Source organism: Pelodiscus sinensis, chromosome 1, assembly GCF_052426305.1.
Source record: "Pelodiscus sinensis isolate ZL-2025 chromosome 1, ASM5242630v1, whole genome shotgun sequence".
In the NCBI taxonomy this organism is placed as follows: Eukaryota; Metazoa; Chordata; order Testudines; family Trionychidae; genus Pelodiscus; species Pelodiscus sinensis.
This window is the reverse complement of record NC_143052.1, coordinates 304,124,184-304,149,520: the sequence shown is the minus strand read 5'-3', so window position 1 is coordinate 304,149,520 and position 25,337 is coordinate 304,124,184. Positions and strand designations below refer to the sequence as shown.

The 25,337-nt window shown below is 47.6% G+C and overlaps 1 protein-coding gene across 1 annotated transcript; it reads left to right on the top strand.

Moving 5' to 3' along the window:
* Window positions 1-665: 665 nt before the first annotated feature.
* On the top strand, window positions 666-4,255 carry LOC149525791 (protein maestro-like). The gene is made up of 4 exons (XM_089776396.1): window positions 666-810; window positions 1,807-1,989; window positions 2,874-3,029; window positions 4,062-4,255. The coding sequence occupies exons 1-4, from the start codon at window positions 667-669 to the stop codon at window positions 4,209-4,211; spliced, it is 633 nt and encodes a 210-aa protein (XP_089632522.1). The 5' UTR covers window position 666; the 3' UTR covers window positions 4,212-4,255.
* Window positions 4,256-25,337: the final 21,082 nt, after the last annotated feature.

Genomic DNA, 25,337 nt, shown 5'->3' with positions numbered 1-25,337 from the left:
GGAGGGCCAAGAAAGGATGCTATTCTCTGGCCAAACCAATTCACAGGGGTTTATTTCAGGCAGCATTTTCTGAAGCTGAATTTGCAGAGAGAGAGTCCTTACGAGCCTTAAACATATAATTTGAGGGAGAAACTGAAAGTGGCCCCATAGGAAGAACCCAAGGAAAAAGTAGCAATGAACTGAAATGAAGCAATGACTCGCTGCTATTTCTAGGTTGGAACCAAGAGTAGTGGGCAGGCCCAGGTTCCCCAGTGGCATAAACCCGATGAAGGGGACAGGGCTTATGGAGAGGTTGAACAAAGAACAGAATATAAAGGGTCCAGAGTTGGGGCTGAAGACCCTAGTGAGGGCAACAGGACCTAAAAGGCATTTGTTTGGACTTTGGGACTTGGCCAGAGGGCTGAGCCATGGAAGACTCACTAAGATCGACTGGCAGGATGCACCTGGGCGAGAAAAGGACTGTGGTATCAAATGCAGTCACTGAGAGGCTCTCAAGGGATGAGCAATCACCCATTATAGTGCCTAAAAGGAAAAATCCATGTTTTTAACACAGTACTCATTCATATAGAATAATAAATTACAGTGTATTACGTGTCTCCTCAAATTATATTCGCTATCTTAATGAACATATTAGAGCTAATGGACATGTTGATTTTATTTCAGCTAATGACTGATCCCATACTCAGGGAGAAGAAGTTGCTTAAGTCTGTCTTACACATCTTAGAAGAAAGGTTAGAGGACAACTACTGGATTGTCCGTCGAATGGCTGTAAGAGGCCTGGGAAATGTAGTCTATGGGGCACCTGAGAAGGTAAGATAGAATACTGAATACAATGCAGCATAACTAGAGAAACTAAAGGAAACAATTGCTCAGGATTTACAGAGGCCATGCACAATGCACTAGGCCAACTTCTGCTCTCTCATACCCCTGTAACCTCTTTGCAGTCAATACACAGCAGGTTGGTTCCCTTGGTAAGCTGGGCATAAGGAAACAATATGTACTTAATATGATCATATGTAAATGTATACTCCTAGGAATGAAGAGTGTAGGCCATACTTCCAAGATGAGAGATTCTATTCCAGGAAACAGAGACACTAAAAAACTCAAATCATGATAGATAATCAGCTGAACGTAAGCGCCCAGTACAAAGCTGTGACCAAAAGAGCTGAGGTGATCCTCGGAGGCATAGACAGAGGGATTCTGAATAAGAATAAAGAAGTTATTTTACCTCTGCTTATGGCACTGGTGTGAGAACTGTTAGAATACTATGTCAAGATCATGCCTGCAATTCAAGAAGGATGCTGATAAATTGGAGAAGAGTCACAAGAATTTTCAAAGGGCTAGAAAATGTGCCTTTAGATTCAATGGGGGGGGGGGGGAGGAATGAAGCTAAACTAATTCAGACTGATAGTAAGGCATACATTTTAATGGTAATTTTAATCATTGGAACCATTTACCAAGGGTTGTGGTGGGTTCTCTATCAGTAGCAACTTTAAAAACAAGATGGGCTGTTTTTCTAAAAGAGGTGCTCTAGTCAAACAGACATTATTTTGGGGAGGTTCTGTGTTGTGAAGGAGGTCACAATGGTCCCTTTTGGCCTTCAAATCTAAGTAATTAGAAATCTAATAGGATTACATAGGTGTAATATGGCACAGAGTTTGGCTTATTGTAGCTAGTACCTGATGTAAAATATAGCTATAGGTCACTAGGGGGCAGATGAAATTCCCACTGCTTCATAATTGCTAAAAAAACATATTAGAAATGTGGTTAGTGGAAAGTGTTTTTTAATGTCATATGTCTGAACAGGTGAAAAAGTACAAGAAGTTTCTTCTGGAGACACTGATCAGGACTTTAGAAGAGACTTTCAGTTTTGAAATCATTATCGAATGCATGAAGGCACTGGCCAAAGTCCTGAAGGAGCTGAAAGGGAAGGACATAGGTTCTTCCTTCAGAGACCTCACCATACAGATCCGGAAGTACTTCGATAATGTACGTGAACAGAAGCCTTCAACCCCAGTTCAGCTGACATTGATGAGGCTCCATTTACAATGCATGATGTGTCCTCACTGGGCATTGTTCATGTCAGAATGAAGTGATTTTAGGCCTTAGGGAAGAGATGTGTTTTATGGCGGAGCAGAGAATTAAGAAAATGAGGATGCCATCCCTGCTCCTTCAGTCTCACCCTTCTGTTCATCTTTATTTCCAATGAGAATGGCAAAGGAAGTATGAATACTAGATTAGGTAGCTGCATAACAAGGAAAATGGGCATACAGGGTGTAATGGACTGTTTTGGGCCTGCTCCATACGATTTTTATGTCACCTGGTTGAAATTATTCCATTTTGCAGAGAAGTTTGAGATTTCAAATTTTGGTTTTGTTCCTATTTGGGGGACACACCCCCCAGCCCAAATTTCAAATCTCTTTGTGAAACAGTAATACTATTCTCAACCCAGCTCTACTGGGAGCCTTGCCTGAGGGCAGTCTACTGGCAGACTATGCTGGAGACAGGGAACCTGGAAGCACTGGGAATTAGAGGTGCCAGGGTACACATTTCCTGGCTCCTTGTCAGCCTGCCAAACAGGCTGTTCTGAAGGTGAGGGCCAGGAAGCCCAAGATCTCAGTTAGCCTGCTAGATGGGTCACCAAGAAGCTGACCAAGTACCCCTACTTGGCTTCTGGAAGAATTTTGTCAAAATTGAACTGTCTTCAAAGTATTTTGAAGAATCAACACATTTGGCCCAAACTTGATTAATTCCAGTTCTTCTAAACTTCTGTAGTTGGAATCACTCTACTCTAATGTAGAAGAGACAGCTGTGCTAGATACATGATGTGGTTATCTCTTCGTTACCAACCTGTGTGGCTTTCTTGGCTATAGAAGGACAACACTCTTCGTGCATTGGCCTTTGTCCTGTTTGGTATCCTGGCCGGCTCTGCAAAGAGAAAATGGAAGGACTATTTTGCCAAGCAGGTTAGACAGAGCTGGGTCACGCTTCTGCTGCACCTGCAAGATCCAAGCCCTGAAGTTTCAATGGTAAGAATGACAGTGACTTAAATACTAAGCAAAAAGAATCTTCCTCCTGTTGCCAGGGGAGCTCTGCTATTCCTTCCTGCAGTGGAGACCTAAATTCTTCCCTCAGTTCATTGCCCTCCTTTTGAGTCAATCCCAGACAGGCTGGTCCTTAGCAGCCAGGGTTGTCTCACTGGAGTTCAGGATAGGTCATGGGTCTGATCCCAAGAGTTCATTCCTGCCTATCTCTGCACCCCACGTTCCTGCCTCCCCACAACAGAGGAAAGATCACAGCTATGCCTAGTGAAGCAGCTTTCATAGCTACATCTGTTCTGAAAAAACATTGCTGCTATCTCCAGTTTTCAGTATTATAAAATCATAGAACCATAGGTTTGGAGGAGACCTCAGGAGGTCACTGAGTCCAACCTCCTGCCCAAAACAGGACCAGCCACAACTAAACAATCCCAGCCAGGGCTTTGTCAAGCTAGGACTTGAAAACTCTAGATTTAGAGGTTCCGTTGCCTCCCTAGGTAACCCATTCCAGTGCTTCACCACCTTCCTAGTAAAATAGTTTTTCCGAATATCCAACCTAGACCTCCCCCACTGTAACTTGAGACCATTGCTCCTCATTCAGTCATCTAGTACCACTGAGAACAGCCTCTCTCCATCCTCTTTGAAATCCCCCTTCAGGTAGTTAAAGCCTTCTATCAAAGCTCCCCTCACTCTTCTCTTCTGAAGACTAAATAATCCCAAATCCCTCAGCCTCTCCTTGTATATCATGTGTTCCAGCCTCCTAATCATTTTTGTTGCCCTCCGTTGGACTTTCTCCAATGTATCAACATTTTTTAAGTAATGGGGTGCCCAGAATTGGATGCAATACTCCAGAAGTAGAATCCCTTTCCCCCTATTAAAGTCATGCTGGCATATTTTCTGTCTATTACTTCAGGGGAATCCCTTTTATTCTTGGGGTAGATGAGCAGTCAAGGACATGAGTTCCATTTGAATGAGCACAATACGTGTTATGGAACAATTCACTGGTGCAACCCTCTTTTTCAGGAGTGCAGAGCTACATTTCATCTCTGTGCCCCATTTTTGGGACTGAAGAGGCTCCAAACTATACTTAATGAGCATCTTAGTTGGAGAACCGAGCTGAACCCTGAGGAGCTCCAGATGGATATCTGCAGACACCTTGTGAGTGACCTATAGAATTATATGAGATTATTGACAGCATAGGCTTGTGATGTAGAAGCAGGGGGAATGTGTGATGGGCAATGTAAGTATCTATGGGTATGTCTACGCTACAAAGTTAGTTTGAACTAACGGACGTTAGTTCGAACTAACTTTCATAGGCGCTACACTAGCGCTCCGTTAGTTTGAATTTAATTCGAACTAGCGGAGCGCTTAGTTCGAACTAGGTAATCCTCATTCCACGAGGATTAAGCCTAGTTCAAACTTACTAGTTCGAATTAAGGGCTGTGTAGCCCCTTAATGCGAACTAGTGGGAGGCTAGCCCTCCCCAGGTTTCCCTGGTGGCCACTCCGGCCAACACCAGGGAAACTCTATGCCCCCCTCCCGGCCCCGGACCCCTTAAAGGGGCACGGGATGGCTACGGTGCCCGTGCCAGGTGCAAGCCTGCCAGCACCCAGCCAGCAGACCCTGCACCTGGTGCGGATCGAGCCACCCACCCGATGCCCCCCAGCCCTCCCCCTCTTCCCGGGACCAGGCTGGCGGGTCCTGGGAGCTTGCCCGGGACCGCAAAAGGCGGGCTCCCTCCTGGGCTAGTGCGGACATCGTGGACCTCGTCCACGATCTCCGCACTAGGCACAGGAAGGTGGCCGGCTAGGGCAGGAGAGCTGCCAGCCTGGCCACCCAGGAGCAGGAGTGCATGAAAATCAAGGTGGTCCACTGAGACCCCACGACCCTGAGCCCTGAGCATACAATGGCCATCCTGGGTCAGACCAAAGGTTCATCTATCCCGTAGCCTGTCTGCCGACAGCGGCCAACCCTAGGGACCCTGGAGGGGATGGACCGAAGACAGTGACCAAGCCATTTGTCTCGTGCCATCCCTCTCCAGCCTTCCACAAACTTTGGGCAGGGACACCTCTCCTACCCCCTGGCTAATACCACTCCATGGACCCAACCTCCATGGCTTGATCTCACTTCCCTTTAAACTCTGTTCTAGTTGTAGCCTTCACAGCCTCCTGCAGCAAGGAGTTCCACAGGTTGACTCTGTGCTTTGTGAAGAACAACTTTCTGTTACTAGTTTGAAGCCTGTTACCCATTCCTTTCCTTTGGTGTCCTCTAGTCCTTCTTTATGGGAACTAATGAAGAACTTTTCTGTATGCACCCTCTCCACCCAACTCCTGCTTTTAGAGACCTCTATCCTGTCCCCCCTCCGTCTCCTCTTTTCTAAGCTGAACAGTCCCAGTCTCTTTAGCCTCTCTTCATATGAGACCTGTTCCCAACCCCTGATCATTTTAGTTGCCCTCCCCTCTGCCACCCTCTCTCTTCCCCTCTCCCACCCGCTTTTCCCAGTCTCCCCCAGTTTTGTTCAATAAAGACAGATTCCATTTTTGAACACAATTGTCCTTTATTTTGTACATCAAGAAGAGGGGCTAGGGAAGGGTAAGGGGAAGGAGTTGAGGGAGGAATGGGGTACGCGCCCCCGATGGGGAGGACTGGGCTGGCTCTGTGGGCTTTTGGGGTGGAAGCTCTCCTGCAGCCCCCCAATTGCCCCATCTCCCCAGATGGCAGGCTGCGGGAAGTGCAGCCGGTCTGATGGCCAAGTGCTGTGATGTGCCCAGTGTGGGTACTCCGGGCACTCCAAGCCAAGACTGCTTTGCAAGCGGGGCACCCCTGAGAACTGTCTGTCCGGGGTGGGGGTTGGGACCCTTTAAACACAGCCCTCGGCTAGCCTGAGAGAGCATCTCCACGCTCTAAGTCCTCCTCTGATGCCCTGCCGGCACTGCTTCCGGCCATCCTTAAGCCCGGTTCAGGGTCCACTTAATGTGGACATGCTAGTTCGAATTAGTAAAATGCTAATTCGAACTAGTTTTTTAGTCTAGATCCGTTAGTTTGAATTAGCTTAGTTCGAATTAAGTAATTCGAACTAAGTTAGTTCGAATTAACGTTGTAGTGTAGACGTACCCTATTAGAGTGGGATACAGGACTGAGGGTGAGAGGAATGTAAATCTGCCATAGATTCCCACTTTCCCCACTTCTACACAGCCTCCTGTCCTTTCTTCTATTTACTTGTTTAAATTAAAAAAAAAAGTCTGAGTGAATCCAATAACTGACAGCAGTGGCAAGAGGAACACAGACTGTTTACTTGTGGTTTGTAAAGGCATGTGTTGGCAGTCAAAGGGCATTTCTAGCCAGAGAGAGCTCATGTGTCCCTGATTTTCTCTAGGCCAAAGAGAAGGCTGAGCTACTGGAGAACTTTTACAAAACCACCATCAGATACTTCCGCAGCAGCTGGGAAGAGATCCGGGCAGCTGCAGCCAAGTTAGCTGGTGAGAGAAAGTGTGCCGTGTCCCTTTTGGTATTCCCTTTGAGGTAGACAGAAAAAGTCCCTGTGTGCAGCACTGAGCTACTATTAATCTCTCCGTGCTGTGACTTCTCATGCATAAATGGAGATGTTAATGTTCTCCTACTTCTTCAGTGTGGTGTTAGGAGGAATTTGTAATTTGCAATTGAATGCTTTGAGATGGCGCAGTCATTTAGTAGCAGAGGCTGGCACACTGTCACGTAGGGTATGTTTATTCTCCGATCAAACTAGTGTGCTAAAAATAGAGTAGCTGTGGCAGGAGTAGCAGGAGGGGTTAACTATTCCAAGGATGATCCCATCCAAACCCAAAAGTCTGTTCTCAAGGTGGCTAGCTCCTCCGACTGCTTCTGTCATCTTACCTGCACTCTATTTTTAGTAGTCAGAGTTAGTGTGGACTCAAACTATAGACCTAAGCTCAGTGTTGTTCACTGTTCCTGACTGGTGCTTCATCACTGGGAGGTAGGCAGCCCACCGCCACACAGTGCCTGCTGTTGCAGGTTCCTGATTGCCTTGCCCAGGAAGCACTAGATTCCTCCCCTTTGGCCCTGTGCCATCCTTTCCTTAGCACACCCATGCAAGCCAGGCAAGCAGTGTGGCCTAATTAATTTATCCAGGTGAGATCCTTGCTTAGTACGCACTTATTCCTGGCCCCAGCCCCTTTGTTCACACCACTAGATTAATACACTATCCTAGTATATCTCCAATAACTGACAGCAGTGGCAAGAGGAACATAGATTGTTTAAAGCAAATGAGGTTTTATGTAAACATTCTTAATTTTTTTCTCTTATTCTCTTCAGTGTGGACGCTAAACTTTTCTAGTATTGTCTTGCCTACAGCTCACCTTAGACTCACAATAGAAGCCAAAGGGCCAATGTTATCACCTTGCACTTAACAAGAGAAGGTTTTTTATTGATGTTTATTTTACACTGCTTATTTAGGCATCATCCTGGAACATACGGACACCAAGAATATGAAATGGCTGGACATGGAACATCTGTTGACCTGTAAGTAACAAATACAGGTGAAATCCTATTCATTAGTGAGTTATAAAGAAATTTAGCTGACAAGCAAGCAGTAACTGATACCACAGGTGTGAAGTGCATCAGCCACACATCAAAGGACAGATTCAGCTTTAGTCTGCTCTGAAAGAGGTACGTCTACACTACAGCGTTAATTCAAGTTAACTTAATTCGAAATAGTTAATTTGAAATAAGCTAATTCGAATTATGCATCTATACACAAAACCTATTTCAAAATAGCATTTTGTTATTTTGAAATAGCGTGTCTACACTGAGTGGACCCTGAACCGAAGTTCAGGCTGGCCGGAACCAGTGCTGGCAGGGCATCAGGTTAGGACATAGTGTGTGGGGCTGCTGCCTCAGGCTAACTGAGCTGCGTGCTTCACGGGACCCTACCCCCACCCCGAACAGACAGTTCTTGGGTTCCCCGCTCGCTTGTCTACCCCGATGAGGGACAGCAAAGCAGTCCTGTCTTGGAGTGCCCTGAGTGCCTGCACTCGGGACACCACAGCACTCGGCCACATGGAGCCAGAGCTGCCCCTGGGCACACCGGTGCGTCTCGTAGGGTTGTTGCCATCAGCCCAGCTGCACTTGCTGCAGGCTACCGTCCGGGGAGTCCATCGGGGGGCTGTCAGGATCCAGGAGGCCCTGCAGGAGAGTGTCCACCCCGAGGAGCCCTCAGAGCCACCCCGGTCCTCCCCACCGGGGGCTCGTGCCCCATTCCTCCCTCACGTCCATCTACTTACTCCTCCCTAGCCTCCCTTCCTGATGTCAAATAAAAGACATGTATGTTCAAAAATAGAAACTGGGTTTATTGAACAACAGGGTGAACCTCTGGGGAGACTGGGAAAAGGAGGTGGGAGAGAGGAATAGAGTGGGTGGGAGAGGGGAGGGTGAAACCTGGGAGGAGGAAGTTGGAAGGGAGAAGCAAAGGGAAGAAAGGAGAAGGGAAGATCAGGGCCCAAGGTTGGGGGTCTCACCGCACCAACTTGATTGTCATGCAAACCTGCTCCTGGGTTCGCATGTGGCCTTTGGTGGCCAGGCTGGCAGCTATCCTGCCATTGACGGCCGTGTTCCTCTGTCTAGTGCGGAGATCATGGATGCTGGGGCATCCCTCCCAAACCTGAATAAGGTCCATGATCTCCACCCTGGACCAGGAAGGCACCCGCCTTCTCCAGCCCCTGTCAGGCTCCTGGGTGCTGGCAGACTGCTCCTGAGGAGCAGTGGAGGGTTGGCTGCCAGTGCCTTGCTGGCTCACGTTTTGTGGCTACTGGCTCAGGGGCCCCGGTGGCCACTGCTGGCTCTTGGCTGGTAGGCTTGGATCTGGCACGGGCCAGGGTCTATCCCTTTAATGGCTCTGGGGCCAGAGGGAGAGGAGAGCAAGTTTTCCTGGTTGTGCCCAGAGTGGCCACCAGGGCTCCCTGGGAAGGGCTGGAGGCCCCCTATTTTGAATTAATTGTCTACACAGCACTTAATTTGAAATAGCTATTTCAAATTTGGTGTTACTCCTCGTAGAATGAGGTTTACCAAATTTGAATTAAGCGCTCTGCTATTTCGAATTAATTTCGAAATAGCGGTTTGCATGTATAGATGCTATTAAAGTTAATTCAAAATAACAGCTGTTATTTTGAATTAACTTTGCGGTGTAGACGTACCTGGAGGAAACTGCAGCCAGTGTGATATAAGTCAGTGCATCTCCTGGCTATCCTGGCAATGCCTCTTCCCAACCTGTGTGATCCACTCTTTGGGCTCCATCGGCTCCCTGGGAGCCACTTTTTGCTACCCCAAACTCCACACCATCAGATTTATTTCTGTCAGGAGATGTAAAATAACTTAAAAGCAGAAGCTATTGAGTCAATGGAGCACCTTCCAATTGGATGAGTTTCTGGTAGGGTCAGGGTCTCCCCTCTCCCCCCTCCTCCATCTCAGTTTGGAGCTTGGAAGGATCCCAATGGAGGAACCTAAAGCTTTGTTTGGACAGAGAGCTTCTGTAGCTTGGTACTCACTGGTACTAAATCTCCAGCTACTGCAGGCATAGGTGACTATATGAAAAGTGAGTCATATTCTCTGTAATTCCAGCTCTCCAGGTCCTACAGAATGACCCAAGTCCCATTGTCCAGCTGGTGGCAACTCAGGTCCTAAGAGACATCTGACCTGGATGAGTGCTCGGGGAATGAAGCACAGACAACTAGATCAAAGAGCTCCTGCTACCTTGAATGGGAACAAGAGAGGGATTGCTGGAGGACAATGTGCTCTGTCTGTGCCAGCTTGTTTCCAGCTTGCACCTCATATACTTCGGTGGGAAGCTAGACATTGGTGGTATGCGGCCAGCTCTGCTATGGGGTAGGAGAGTAGTATAAGGGCCCTACCATCAATCAAACATTAGCCCCGCCACCTGACCCTGGAAGTCCCCCCCCCCCCCGACTCCCCGGAAGTTCCTTCTCCCTTGTCACCGGCAGTCCCGCCCCTGGAGGGTAGTACATCCGGGTCGAGAGGGACAGGTGACCGGAAGCAAAAAAAGGATGTCATGTGACCCCCGTTAGGCCCGTCCCCTGTCACCGGAAGTCCCGCCCTTGGGGGTAATACATCCGGGGTCAAGAGGGGCAGGTGACCGGAAGTAAGGGGTGTCATGTGACCCCTCTAAGGACTTGCCCCGCCTCCCTCTACCAATCAGGAAGGGCTTTCCCCGTAGGACCGCCCCGCGAACCGCTTTGACCAATCGGGGGGAAGTTCCGGGACCGGATGACCCGCCCAGAAGTGGGTCGTGTGATCCCTCTAAGAACTCGCCCCGCCTCCCTCCACCAATCAGGAGGGGGTTTTTCCCTGTAGGACCGCCTCGTGAACTGCTTTGACCAATCAGGGGGCAGTTCTGGGACCAGATGACCCGCCCAGCAGTGGGTTGTGTGACCCCTCTAAGAACTCACCCTGCCTCCCTCTACCAATCAGGAGGGTTTTTTTCCCTGTAGGACCGCCCCACAAATCGCTTTGACCATTCGGGGGGTGCAGTTCCGGGACCCGTTGACCAGACCAGAAGCTGGTCGTGTGACCCCTCTAAGAGCTTCCCGTGACACCCTCTGTCAATCAGAGCATAGCACTTCCCCATAAGTTCTAGCGCCACACAAAAGAGGCCATCTTGTTCCAAGAGCGCATGTTTCAGAGAGTGTGCAAACGCTGAGCGGAAACATGGACTCCTTCACCACCCCCACCAGAAGTTTGGAGTTTGTTTTGGTGACGAGGGCCTTCCACCACATGAGAAGAAAGTGCCACATCAGCAACAGTTCCGAGGACGAGGGAGAGGCGAAAAGGGGCCCTTTGCCCCCTCTGCTATTGGATACACCAGAATCTGATCCCGAAACCCAACTCCTCCCACGGCAGCCTGACGAGCTAGACGGCCTCTCGTTATCTGTCCCTGTGGAGGATGCTGCCCATCTCTCCCAGGAGTCGGACAAGGTGAACGGAAAAGAAGTCAAACAGGTAAATGAAAAAATCGAGGTGGGGGGGCATCATGGGTGTTTTGTGAATCTAAAAACCAGCAGCTGTAGCTTATTCTCTTTTTTGACAATCTCTTGCCAGGTCGACGATGACTTTCTAGAAACCTTTGAGAAATTGCACATCGGTAATCCTGTGGGAGTAAATCTATCTTGTGCCCGCTTTTTTTGCTCATATCTGACACATGGATCTCGAGAACAAACGTGCAAGAATGAATTAACTCGGACTCCCTAATAGCGATAGTGGTGGGGGTGTCATGGTGCCCATTTGCAGATGGCTGTAAAAGGGTGTGTTAATCCAGATGCTTAATAAAACTTGTATGAAATGTGCTGGTGTGAATGTGTTCCTTCCATACTTACAGCATCTTTTACTAACACAAATAACAGTCATGTCTACGCAGATTGCTCTGTTAGAGAAAATATATTACACCCCCAGGGAAGCTGGCAGCTTTGGTGGGGTGAACCCTCTGTTTCAAGCAGTCAAAAAGCACAGTAAAACTTTGAACAGAAGACAGGTAACATCATGGCTTTCGGACCAAGACGCTTACTCTTTGCACAAGCCTGCTCAAATACATTTTAAAAGAGACAAGACCATTGTCTCAGACATGGATGCACAATGGCAAGCAGATTTGGTGGATATGCACAGGTTCTCCAAACGCAACAGCAGTTTTAAGTATATTTTAACAGTGATAGACATTTTATCAAAATATGCCTGGGCCTTAGGCCTAAAGGACAAGACGGGCAAGGAGGTAGCCAAGGCCTTTAAAGCTATTTTCAGCGAAGGTCGCGTGCCTCAAAAATTACAAACGGATCGGGGAAAAGAATTTTTAAACAAACCTTTAAGTGGATTGTTAAAGCGGCATGGTGTCCACCATTTTGTTCCTAACAATGAAGTCAAAGCGGGGGTTGTGGAGCGATTTAACAGAACTTTAAAATCTAGGATGTGGAGATATTTTACAGCCCACAATACCTTTCGCTACATTGACATATTATCTGAGTTTATAAAGAGTTACAGCTGGAGCTTTCACAGAACTATACGGACCAGACCTGCTGATGTGAACCCCGCAAATTCTCTGAAGGTCTGGAAAACTGTTTATGGAGATGATGTTAAAATAAAACAGGCTGTTGTTCCTTTTAGAAAAGGGGACCACGTGAGACTCTCTAAAACCAAAGGTGCCTTTAAAAATGGTTATGAACAAACATTTACCGATGAGATATTCATAGTGGATGAAGCCTTAACCAGGGGTGAGAGACCTGTCTACCGATTAAAAGATTACGAGGGTGAGACAGTGACGGGGTCGTTTTACCCTGAAGAATTACAAAAGGTGAACCCCAAACAAGACAGGATTTACAGGATTGAAAAAGTTCTAGCAGAGAAAGGGAAAGGAAGAAAAAAGCAGCTATTGGTGAAATGGCTGGGGTGGCCCAACAAATTTAACAGTTGGGTAGAAGCTTCTCAACTCTGTAACGTTTAAGCGAGAATAAAAACAATCCCACCTGCAAGGAGAGAAATGGAGGACGGGGGCTTCTACATCACTCTGCCCAGCAACGCCAGCTCTGGGGTTTTTCCCCAAAACACCAGCTCGGCCTTTACAATACAGCTAATAAAGTCGTTGGATCTCCCGGGGGCCTAGGAAGTGGGGTTAGCGGAAATACAATATCCAAACAGCTGGAACAACATTACTGAGGACACCCCTTTCCAAATCACCTTTGGAGATAAACCATGGAGTTATATCCTACGGCGAGGTTATTACTCAACTATACCCGAATTATTGGAACATATGAATAGCATTGTGGCACGTCATTCTGGACCGCCTGATGTTATCATGAATTATGACCCTGTGAGTAGAAAATGTAGACTTAAATCCACCGATGCTACTGCTACGTTTTCTACCCTCGGGGAGCTAGCTAACATTCTGGGTTTGGCCCCCGGGCACAGTGTCCAGAAGAGTCCCTTCTCAGCAGACATCACAGGGGGTTTCAACTCCTTGTATCTATACACGGATATTGTAGAACACCAGTTTGTGGGGGACTTTTCTGTCCCCCTGTTACGCTGCGTCCCTGTCAGAGGAAATAACAATGAGTTTGTTACCATCACCTACGATAAGCCTCATTACGTACCCATCAGTCAACACCACATCGACACCATCACCATTGAAATAAAGACGGATCAAAACAGATGCGTTTCATTTTGCTTTGGCAAGGTGATTGTGAAGCTGCACCTGCGTTCCCGGAAAGAGCGAGGTTTCTAAAAAGCAAAACACTATTATGGCGATCGTAAAAAATTACGGTGACTCCAAAGTCTACAGCAACTATTACAAAGCCCAGGCTGGATATGCCCTTCCTGGATATCATGGAGCCCCTGTGATGTACGGGGCCGGCGTGGGCGGTATATTCCGTAGCCTTTTTTGAAAAGCTGTACCGCTTTTGCGAAGAGGGCTAGAGATTATTAAACCCCACATAAAAACAGCCGCTCAAAACATAGCCAGAGATGTGGTAGGCCACGTTTCCCAGGCTGTCTTGGAGAAGGTGGGGAATCCGGCTAAACAGGAAGGGTCAGGGCTGATGTATATTAAAAGGAGGAAGAGAAAGAGAAATGCGTCATATCCGCGACGCACAGGACCCCCGAAACCCTTTAAAAGAAGAGCCTTGACACGCAGGACAGGCCATAAGCAAAAGTCCAAGAGGAAGCCAGGGAGAAAGAGGACACGCTCTGTACCTGGTAAAAGAGATATATTTTAGTCAACATGGCTTTCGTTCACTGCGGGTCGGAAGAGTGCACCAAATCTGAACTAGACTTGTTTCAGATAGCCCCTACTCAGACCAGCATTGAGAAAAGCATCTACATCGAGGTGCCGCCTCTGTCAGCCGTGACAGAAACTGCCCCCATCGACTTTTTTATAGCAGGGAATGGCATAGATTATATGGATTTAAACAACATCCTACTCTACCTTTGTTGCAAGATAGTAAAAGGCGATGGGACTGCACTCCCCAGGGATGCCGCGGTAGGCCTGGTGAATTACCCAGTGGCCTCTATTTTCAGTCAATTGGATGTTACATTGGGAGACCGCCTAGTAAGCAATTTTCCGCCTGACTGTTTTACAAAGACACTCCTGGACAACACGAAAAAACAGCTGGATGGTGAGAATCTAGGATTTGTGAGGTGTGCAAGGCTGACGTCCCAGAGCAGGACAATGGAGTTGTTGGGTCATCTACACAGCGACCTGTTTTTTCAAGAAAAACTTTTGTTGAACGGGGTGGATGTGAAAATTAAATTGACACGCAGTAAAGCACCCCAGGTGAGGTGTTTAAAGGCAACTGATGGTTGTTTTTCTTAATTTTTCTTCTTAAAAACAATGAACAATTCAGAAAAAATACCTAGACATAATATATATATATTAAATAGATATTCTATATATAGAGAAGTGTTTTATTTAAAGCAAAATGTGATCAAGTTCAAAAATTATTTTTAGAACATGACAAACTTCACACACTGAGCCAGTCAGACAGTTTAGCCAATTTTTGTTTTTTAGAAGGCAAAAAAGGAGTTGGTGTTTCTCGATCCATCCCAGCGTCAGTGGCTGAGGCCTTCAGGCGTTCCAAAAGAACTCTGTTGTCTGCACTGCCCATGATGGAAGATGGAACGTTTAGTTCTGCCATGGCATTGATAAACACATCCCATCCTTTAGGTACATGTCTGCTAGGGACAGAACGCGTCTGGGTGACGGCTCTGACTAAGTCAAGCATGTTAGAACCATTCACCACCGAGCCTTTGTACACAAATGCACCTTTATCATTCCAGGAAGCGATAGTTTTATCCTGGCCCAGCTTATTTAGCAACACTGAGGCGTTTTTCTTATAACGCTTATTCACGTTATCCAACACCTCCTGAACCACAGAGTCTGAGGTGTTTTCTGTTTCTGGAGGTTTGGCGGTGTCACTCTGTTCTGGTAGAAACAGACTTATTTTCCTTTTATCTGCATCACTTTGCTTCACGTACGTTAGGTATCTCTGAAGCACAGCGCTGTAGAGTTTAGCCTTTTCGTATTCGGCTAAGTCAGTCCTTTGAAGAACAGACTTCATTTCAGCATCCAGTAAGCGAGTTGCAGTTGTTCTGATATTTTCCTCCACTGGAGGGGGAGCCCTTAATTGCTCCAGCTGATGGCTGGGCACCAGGTACATTTTTTCTGCATACTCCATTATCGGTTATTCAAAAGCCCCGTTATCAGAGGGACAGCAAAACTTAACAAAGGGCCGATAAACCCCCCAGACTGCTTCACCAGATGCTTCTTTCTTTTAAGCGAGACCCTTTTATTAGACAATGTTTTTATAAGCGTGCGTTTCTTTTTCAGCACGCTCACTTGATTCTGCGTCAAAGGCACGTTTCCTTTTAAGGTATTGAGTGCTAGTTCTGAGATGGCCGCTACTAAATCGTCAGAGGCCGAACACAGTATAGCCTTCCTTTGCTGCGGGGGTGATTTGCTAAGTAATTTTAAAAGAGCCAGGTTTCTCTTCACGCAGCTAGACATGTTTTCGGTCGGCAACCCCCAGCTGTTAAAAAGGGTCTGCCGATAAATCATCTCTTTTTATACCCGGCGGTTGTTCTTTTCAAAGTAGAAGCCACCGGCCAGTCTGGAGGGAAAAGACCAGTTCTTAGTCTATAAGCTTCTGGCGTGGACGCATTTAAATCCACCACCAGGTAGCCATAAGGTCTTTTGGTAGCATCCTCAAAAGCTTCTAGAAAGAATTGAGCCTTGCCGGGGTAAATTTGCCGAGCAAGCGTAGCGATTTGCAGTTTATCCCTGGGGTTTTTGAACAGAACCATGTACTTAGTGTTTAGGTTAATCGTACGGCTCTTTTTCCCCTGACAAAATACGTTCTGAACGATATACATAATGCTCAATTTCCTGTGGTGCACGTACTTGGTAAAGGCTTTCTCAATTTCATCGCTTTCACAAGCAGAGTTCATCAGATCATCCACGATAATCAGATTCACTTTATTAGTAGGAAACAAATGGTCATCGTCAAAAGCATTAGGCAGACCCTCCACAAAATTAGTAAAGGGATATTTACAGAGCAGTTCTTTATACAGAGGTTGCCAACAACTGTAACACCACAAAATATTCTCAGGCATAACAGACAGTGTGTGTTTGGCATTATCCAATACGTTTTTTATAAAGTAACTTTTCCCACAGTTGCTAGGCCCTGCGAGAATTGCAGAAAAGGGGTGTTTCCACCTCGTATCCATTTTTCAAAAGCCGAAGGGCCGGGTTTTAAACCCTTCTCCTAGGACCCTCTTGTTATAAACACCTTTGTGTTTTTTAAGGGTTTTTGTCTCTATTTGCCACTGATTTTTGTTTCTTACAATCGAGGGCTGTTGCACCTCTATCTTTTTTGAGGGTGTTTTCTTGCAGACCCGTGCAATAGTCCAGGACTAGATCTTTCAAACTGTCAAAGTTGATCTTTTCACAGTTTGCTACGTTTAGGGTAATTCCTTTGACTTTCATACAGGCCTTTCCTCCCGACAGCTTATACCCGTAGGTTTTCGGGCCTGCCGACACAAACTCAGTGATGTGTTGATCTGACGGGATCTCTCTCGTGAGGTCCCCTAAATAATCCCCCAGAGGGGGATTCCAGTCACCTTCCCTTTTCACAAATATCACTGAGTCAGTGTCATGGTATAGGCACCGCTCTTGCAACCCATCTAGGAGACTGTATAATTCTAAGTGGGCATAAGCGGTGGTGAAACAGGCTATGAAAACATTGGTATTGCCAGAGACAGAGTACCGGTCTTTTGCGTGCTTCCAAGACACGCATGCTGTTTCATTGTCGATAAACTCGCAGGATGAAACCTCGTAATTGGGGGAAAACAGGTACCGAAAGAGTTCATCAGGGTCTCTTACGATGCTGGTGTTGGGTAGGTTTGTTCTTTGGCCGAATTTACCCCACAGAGAATTTAAAAACAGTTTAGCAATTTGGCGTTTAGCTGGGTTCGACCTGATCTCGTGTTGGCGTAAACGCACGCCTTCTTTTTGGTAAAAATCGTTAACGTACTTATTTTGTTTTTGTTCGTCTGTGCACCAGCCGGGATACCCTGAAGCCTCTTGTTCCTGACGGAGGTGTAATTTGATATACTCTGACAAGAGTTTGTCAGATTTGTCACTGAAATGCCAGATTTCACAGATTTTAGCCACTGTATACCCCTTTGCTATGGCCACAGTCAATTCCACCGTGCACCATGTCCCCAGGATAGCTCTCTCCTCATCAGTATGGGTGCACGTCTCCCGCTGCTCGGTTTCCGCACATGTTTGGCATAGCGGGAACATAAGCTTGCCACCCACTCTGACAGGTAACAATGGGAAAAAGAGGCCTCGCGGGGGGTACACCTTAACTTTTGCAATTCCAAAATAATTTGCAAGGGGTCCAAAGTTGTCATAAACTATATCGGGGTGTCCAATAGGGTATTCTTTGGTTTTGTTTACGAAAGGGTAAAATCATAATAGTGGATTTCTTCCCCGGGGTTAGGCTTGTAATATAGGCGGATAGCGTTTGTCCTCCCCCCGAAAAGAGCATCCCTAGGCCTGAGAGGCTGGGGTAACTGGGCTCGGTTTAAAAAGCCTGCAAGCTCCCTGTCTGTTTCTTTCATCACCTCCCACTCGTGCTCCCAGAGAGTCCTCACTACAAAACCAAGTCGTTTTAGATAGTCAGTCTTAAGCTGCGTCTTGTAATAAAGAAACCCAAAAGTTGTCCCTGTCATAGGGTTTTGTGCTTTTTCACAATAACAGGTGACACAGCCATGGAAAAAACACCCGTTAAACTCAAAGGCCGTGCGTACCCCGTCAACATTGGCATAACCGTCTAAAAAGTAGGGGCCTACCTGTAGTGCCCCACCCTGTAAAGCATGCCGTATTTGTATATTTTCTTTGTAAGAGGTATACAGCAGCCACTGAATAGATGGGGTCGAATATCTCTTTTTCTGCCGGTGGTAATTGTCTGGAGGGAGAAGAGCTACCGTGTTAGGCTCCAAAAGCATAAACCTGTACATCGCCATGCAGATGGAGGCCAGCGTGATGTACTGGAAAGGATCGATATACAGGTTTATCTCAGTGAATTTACCAGGGCCTCTCTCTGCTACATCCCCCATCTCTGTCATGTTCATAATCTCTTTTCTATATAGAATACAAGCCTGTCTCAAAATGTTAACATCCTGTTGACAGTAATACGCGAGCTCTTTCTGCAAGTCAAACGTCTCATAGCTGTGGTCCCGATACCAGTCGAGAAACTCTGCTTTTTCCCTGGGCATCATACTGTCTACACCATAGTGTCCCACACCAGGCATAGGCCCCACGTAATTTTGGTGTGAAAAAAATGTGGAAAATACCCTTTGCACCCTTCAAACCCCATCGCCTGCAGTAGCTTGCTAAGCTTCATGGGCAAGAAGTTTAAAGAGTCTATAAAACGAATGTCCAGGGCCTTAACTTTCACACACATTAGTTTACTACCCTGAGTGATCAGCTCTAGGCACATCTTTTCCTTCAGTAGCTGTCTCACGACAAAGTACGCATCGTAACCTTTGGAATTGTGCGCTATGAATGTGTAGTCACGGAACTCTTTGCCAATAAAGGTCTTAATGAACATAGAAAGACACTTGCTACCCTTAAATTCCCAGGATTTTTCTGGCTTTAGGGCCAGAGCAAAAATGTAATTGGGAGTGTGCAACCCCGTCTCCTGCGTGCATTCGAAATCATAAAAAATATACTTTTCTGAGGCTTCGGGCTTTCTAAGGCTGTCCATAAAACAGAAATGATTGTCAATGTTGCCAACAAGCAAGCCCTTACACTGCTTACAGCGTCGCCCTTTACAGCGGTGCCGCTTGTCCATGTAAGACTGACACACATCACACAAAGTTTTAGACAGGCATTCAACTTGTTTTTTCGATGCGCAGTCTATGTGTCTGACTAAGCACTCTTTGGCTCGACAAAATAGTCTACAGCTAGGACACCGCAGCGGCACGCCCACGCTGTCTGAGCACGTTCCGCTCAAGCAGAGGCGGCAACAATACCTGCAAGAGTGGTCATGACTGTACACTGTGTGGCAAAACTCACAATAATTTTTCGCTCCGAACAACTTTTTCACATCCAGAACCCCATAATAATGCTCATCTCCGCCAAGCACCGCGCGCCCGGGGCCGGCACCCCCACCCTCAAGCACCGCGCGCCCGGGGCCAGCGCGCCCCCCCCCCGCGCAAGCGCCACACGCTATGTACCCAGGGCCAGGTCAACCCCAAGCACCTGGCAGGTGCATGCAAATGCCCCTGCGGGCGCCATGGCGCCCGCGGGCACCGTGTTGGGGACCACGGACCTACGGCAATAACAGTATTTAATAAGCTTTCCAAACACAGTTCAGCACATAGGCCCCGGAGCTTGCAGTTTATACCCTCTGGAGTCCAAGTCAAACAGTCATGGTACTGCTGGGCTGGCGCATTTATGACACAACCCTCACAATCCTCAAAAAGCTTTTCCCTAAGACAGTGACTAAGGACGGTATAAACACCAACGCGTACAATAGAGCGCATAACTTTTTTACGCTTATGATGTGGCACTGGCTCAACTAGGTCAATGCACAGCCACCTCCTGAATTCTTCATGGCCGTCATCCTTGGCGTTCTCTTCAATGCTTTGTATCAGTGTTGAGCAAAAACAAGGTGGGCCCGGTTCGTCTTCCTCGTCCGATGCAATGCTGTCCCGGGTCTGACGGTCAGCTAGAAAGGCATCGTCAAGCTGTCAAAAGATTGCCAGAAAGAAATAATGTAAGACGCTCTGGTCATTTTTTTTTTAAAGTTTACAAAATCCCGGTTTCCTAACCCCATGATGCCCCAACTTCGATCTTTCATTTACCTATTTGGCTTCTTTTCCAAGCGTCTTGTCCGACTCCTGAGAGCCATGGGCACCTTCTTCCTCCAGGCCATCTAGCTTGTCTGGCTGCATCGTGAGCGGTTGGGTTTCGGCGTCAGATATTGGTGTATCCATCAGCGGCTGGGCCAAAGGGCTCCCTTCAACTTCTCCTTCCTCCTCGGAACTGTCGCTGATGTAGCGCTTTCTTCTCGGCACCAAAACAAAGTTGGTGAAAGAAGCCATGTTTCCGCTCAGCGTTTGCACGCTCTCTGAAACACGCACTCTTGGAACAAGATGGCCTCTTTTGTGTGGCGCTAGAACTTACGGGGAAGTGCTATGCTCTGATTGGCAAAGGGTGTCACGGGAAGCTCTTAGAGGGGTCACACGACCCGCCTCAGGTCTGGTCAACGGGTCCCGGAACTGCACTCCCCGGATTGGTCAAAGCGATTCGTGGGGCGGTCCTACAGGGAAAAAACCCCTCCTGATTGGTAGAGGGAGGTGGGGCGAGTTCTTAGAGGGGTCACACAACCCACTGCTGGGCGGGTCATCCGGTCCCAAAACTGCCCCCCGTTTGGTCAAAGGGGTTCGCGGGGCGGTCCTACAGGGAAAAACCCCCTCCTGATTGGTAGAGGGAGGCGGGACAAGTTCTTAGAGGGGTCACACGACCCACTGCTGGGCGGGTCATCGGGTCCCAGAACTGCCCCCCCGCTTGGTTAAAGCGGTTCGCGGGGCGGTCCTACAGGGGAAAACCCCTTCCTGATTGGTTGAGGGAGGCGGGGCGAGTCCTTAGAGGGGTCACATGACACTCCTTACTTCCGGTCACCTGCCCCTCTTGACCCCGGATGAATTACCCCAAAGGGCGGGACTTCCGGTGACAGGGGACGGGCCTAACGGGGGTCACATGACACCCGGTCAGCTGTCCCTCTTGACCCGGATGTACTACCATCCAGTGGCCGGCCTTCCGGTGACAGGGGAGAAGGGAATTCTGGCGGTCAGGGGGCGGGACTTCCGGGGTCAGGGGGCAGGGCTAACGTTTGATTGATGGTAGGGCCCTTATACTACTTAGGGGATTACACATGCCGGGGGAATTCACTAAGGGTGGCTTTAATTGGCATTTAAGCATCTAACTGTGGATTTTGGTGATTTCCTTTAGATATCCAGGGCCTTTAACTGTGCTTGTATTGTCCAGTCCCATAAGTTGCTGAGTGTCCTCAAACTCCCTCTGATGTTATTGGGAGTTCAGAACACTCTGCCCTTCAAAGAAGGTACTCAGCAGATATCATTCGTCCTCCAAATTTAGAGGCTATGATCCTCCACCTCATAGAAAAAGTTTCCTGAATAGTTAGGTTTCTAGTCTCTCTCAGCACTTTACTCTTGCCCTCCTGGGTTCTGGGCCTATGAGGAGTCACCAGACAACAGTTAGCAAAGGAGGGTAAAAGGCTGAGGGGGTCTGGGATATCATTGTCTGTGGTTCTCAATGGGGAGAGAATCTTCCTGTGATGGCTGAATATGGGAAGGGGATCAGTGTTTTCCCCTGTTGAATTGACACTTTCTGATAATTCACTATATTAGGTAATAGGAGTTCCCCTAATCTTGTGGTGTTTCCTGTTTTGGAGATTGTTTTCCATTCCATATCCAGCAGCTTAATCCCAACCCATGTTATTATATTTATTAAGGGGCATTGTACAAATGCTGATGACTCTTTAAGTTTATTTCTCAGGTGCTGGCCATGCTGTGTCTCACAAACAGTCACCTGTAAATAACCCTCCCCTGTAAATAATATAGTGTTTGTATTTACTGTGCACATATCATTCGTCCACCAAATTTAGAGGCTATGATCCTCCACCTTATAGAAAAAGTTTCCTGAATAGTTAGGTTTCTAGTCTCTCTCAGCACTTTACTCTTGCCCTCCTGGGTTCTGGGCCTATGAGGAGTCACCAGACAACAGTTAGCAAAGGAGGGTAAAAGGCTGAGGGGGTCTGGGATATCATTGTCTGTGGTTCTCAATGGGGAGAGACTCTTCCTGTGATGGCTGAATATGGGAAGGGGATCAATGGAGACCCCCTGTTGAACTGACACTTTCTGATAATTCACTATATTAGGTAATAGGAGTTCCCCTAATCTTGTGGTGTTTCCTGTTTTGGAGATTGTTTTCCATTCCATATCCAGCAGCTTAATCCCAACCCATATTATTATATTTATTAAGGGGCATTGTACAAATGCTGATGACTCTTTAAGTTTATTTCTCAGGTGCTGGCCATGCTGTGTCTCACAAACAGTCACCTGTAAATAACCCTCCCCTGTAAATAATATAGTGTTTGTATTTACTGTGCACATGTTTCCAATTAAACTCTTTGAAGTATCTGTTTCAATTACTCAGGGGCCTGATTTCTTCTTTCAGAGTATGTCTACACTACAGCATTATTTCAAACTATCTTATTTCGAAATAGCGCATCTACACACAAAATGCATTTTGAAATAGCGTTTTGCTATTTTGAAATAGAGCGTCCACACTGAGTGTACGGTGAATCGCATTTAAGGCCGGACAGAACCAGGTCCGGCAGGGCATCAGGTCAGGAGTTACTTTGTGTGGCTGCTGCCTGAGGCTGTCTGAGGCCTGTGCTTAAAGGCACCCCCCTGGACAGCCAGTTCTCAGGTTTCCCTGCTTGCTTGCCTACCTCCATGAGGGACAGGAAACCATTTTGTCTCTGTGTGCTCTGGTTGCCTTCACTCGGGACATCACAGCACTCTGCGACATGAAGCCAGAGCTGCCCCTGGGCACTCTGGTGCTTTTCGTGGACGCGTTGCTGCGGACCTGTCTGAACTTTCTGCAGGCTGCCATCTGAGAGGTCCATCAGGGGGCTGTCAGTATCCAGGAGGCCCTGCGGGAGAGCTTCCATCCTGAGGAGCCCTCAGAGCCTCTCTGGTCTGCCCCACTGGGGGCTTGTGCCTCATTCCTCCCTCACGTCCTTCCACTTACCTCTCCCTCTGCCCCCTTCCTGATGTCAAATAAAATACACGTATTTTCATGAACACAAACTATCTTTATTTAACAAAACCCCGGGGGAGAGGGGGGAGAATGAAACTCTGGTGAGACTGGGGAAAGGAGGCGGGAGAGGGGAGAAGAGAGGGGGGGAGAGGGAAGGGGGAAAACTTGGGGGGAGGAAGAAAGGGGAGGAGAAGGTCAAGGCTCAGGGTTGGGGTGCTCTCCAGACCAACTTGATTTTCATGCAAACTTGCTCCTGGGTTCACATGTGGCCTTTAGGGCCAGGCTGGCAGCTATCCTGCCATTGATGGCCGCATTCCTCTCTCTAGTGCAGAGATCATGGACATTGGGGGCAATCCCCCCAAACCTGAATAAGGTCCATGATCTCCACCCTGGACCAGGAAGGCGCCCGCCTTCTCCAGCCCCTGTCAGGCTCCTGGGAGCTGGCAGACTGCTCCTGGCGAGTGGTGGAGGGCTGGCTGCCAGTCTTTGCTGGCTCATGTTTTGGGGCCACTGGGTCAGGGGTAGTGACTGCTGGCTCTGGCCTGGCAGGCTTGGAACTGGCACAGACACTGTGGCCAGAGTCAACCCCTAAAGGCTCCGGGGAGGGAGGAAGGAGAGGAGTGATCTTGGTTGAGACTGGAGTGGCCACCAGGGCACCCTGGGAAGGCTGGAGGCCCCCTATTTCGATGTGTCTACACAGCACTTATTATGAAATAGCTATTTTGAATTTGGCTTTATTCCTCATGGAATGAGGTTTACCAAATTTGGAATAAGTGCTCCGCTATTTCAAATGAATTTCAAAATAGCAGTTTGGCTGTGTAGATGCTAGTGAAGTTATTTTGAAATAATGGCTGTTTTTTCAAAATAACTTTGCTGCGAAGACATACCCTCAGAGAAGTTGAGGTTTCCAGAAGATCCACTGTAAGTAACCAGTATGCAGGGTTTCTCCCTTGCCCTTTCTCCACTAAGATGGTAGAAGACCCTCAGTCCAGTGCCTCTTGGGGGTCTCTAACCACTCTTCTGTGATACACACCAAGCTAGATCTAAACCCTATAGCTAGTGATATGGGGTCTGGTTTTTTTTATCATCTTCACTTTGTCTTTCTGGGAATTCAGTGTTGCTGATGAATTCTGGGCTGTAAGTGGCATTGACTGTTCAGGTGTGTTACCCTCCCTCTTGTCTAGCCTCTTTCTGGGTCAGAAGGCTATCTGAGAACTGCATGGGCTCGTCTACATTGGCCCCTTTTCCGGAAGGGGCATGTTAATTTCAGAGGTCGTAATAGGGAAATCCGCGGGGGATTTAAATATCCCCCGCGGCATTTAAATAAAAATGTCCGCCGCTTTTTTCCGGCTTTTAGAAAAGCCGGAAAAGAGCGTCTACACTGGCCCCGATCCTCCGGAAAAAGCACCCTTTTCCGGAGGATCTTATTCCTACTTATTCAAAAAAGGGTGCTTTTTCCGGAGGATCGGGGCCAGTGTAGACGCTCTTTTCTAAAAGCCGGAAAAAAGCGTTGGACATTTTTATTTAAATCCCCCACGGATTTCCCTATTACGACCTCTGAAATTAACATGCCCCTTCCAGAAAAGGGGCCAATGTAGACGTAGCCCATGTGTTTACTTACAGACTTAGGATAGGTGCCTGTAATAGTGATTGAGGGAAGGCATCTCTGCTTTTTTAAGCTAAGTCCCTGTTTGTGCTTTGCAGACCTTTATCAGGGAGGAACGATTGGATCCCCTAGCTTCCCCCACTGTTCTATGAGGGAATGGCTGTCCTGAGATATCACTGACAGGGCTGCTAGGCTCACTGGTCTTATGACTTCTCTATATCAGGGACCAGCTCATTTGTTAATAATTCACGTTGGACGGGAGCTGGGTGAAGGCTGGAGGGTCAGTTTTGCTGTGATGATCACCAGTTAAGCTCTACAGAGAATCATAGAAATGCAGGGTGGAAGTGACCTAGAAAGACCCCCTAGTCCAGCTCCCTGTGCTGAGGCAGGACCAAGTATTCCTACACACTTTTGTCTAACTGGTTCTTAAAAACCTCCAGTGATGGAGATTCCAGAACCTCCCTTTGAAGCCTACTCCGTAGCTTAACTGTTTTTATAGTTACTTAGAAAGTTTCTCCTAATATTGAACCTAAATCTCCCTTGCTGCAGATTAAGCTGATTGCTACTTCTCCTACTTTCAGTCCACATACTGTCTAGACCATCCCTGAGTTGACTTGATGTTAACTCGATAACACCACCAGTCCGTGAGCCACCCATCCAATCTTCTCAAGGCTCTGCCAGCCCTTACTTTACCTTGCAGGGTAAAAAGTAATGGTGCCTGACGGGAATGGGAGTGTGAAGTTTGGATATGAAGGTGGGGCGGAGGGGACGACACTTACCTGGCTCTGTA

Bases quoted from the DNA above. Each gene is read 5' to 3' on its own strand.
- LOC149525791 (XM_089776396.1), top strand. From the start codon at position 667: ATGACTGATCCCATACTCAGGGAGAAGAAGTTGCTTAAGTCTGTCTTA. The intron at 1,990-2,873 runs GTACGTGAACAG...TCTTGGCTATAG, and splicing joins TCCGGAAGTACTTCGATAAT to AAGGACAACACTCTTCGTGC. The intron at 3,030-4,061 runs GTAAGAATGACA...CCTCTTTTTCAG, and splicing joins CAAGCCCTGAAGTTTCAATG to GAGTGCAGAGCTACATTTCA.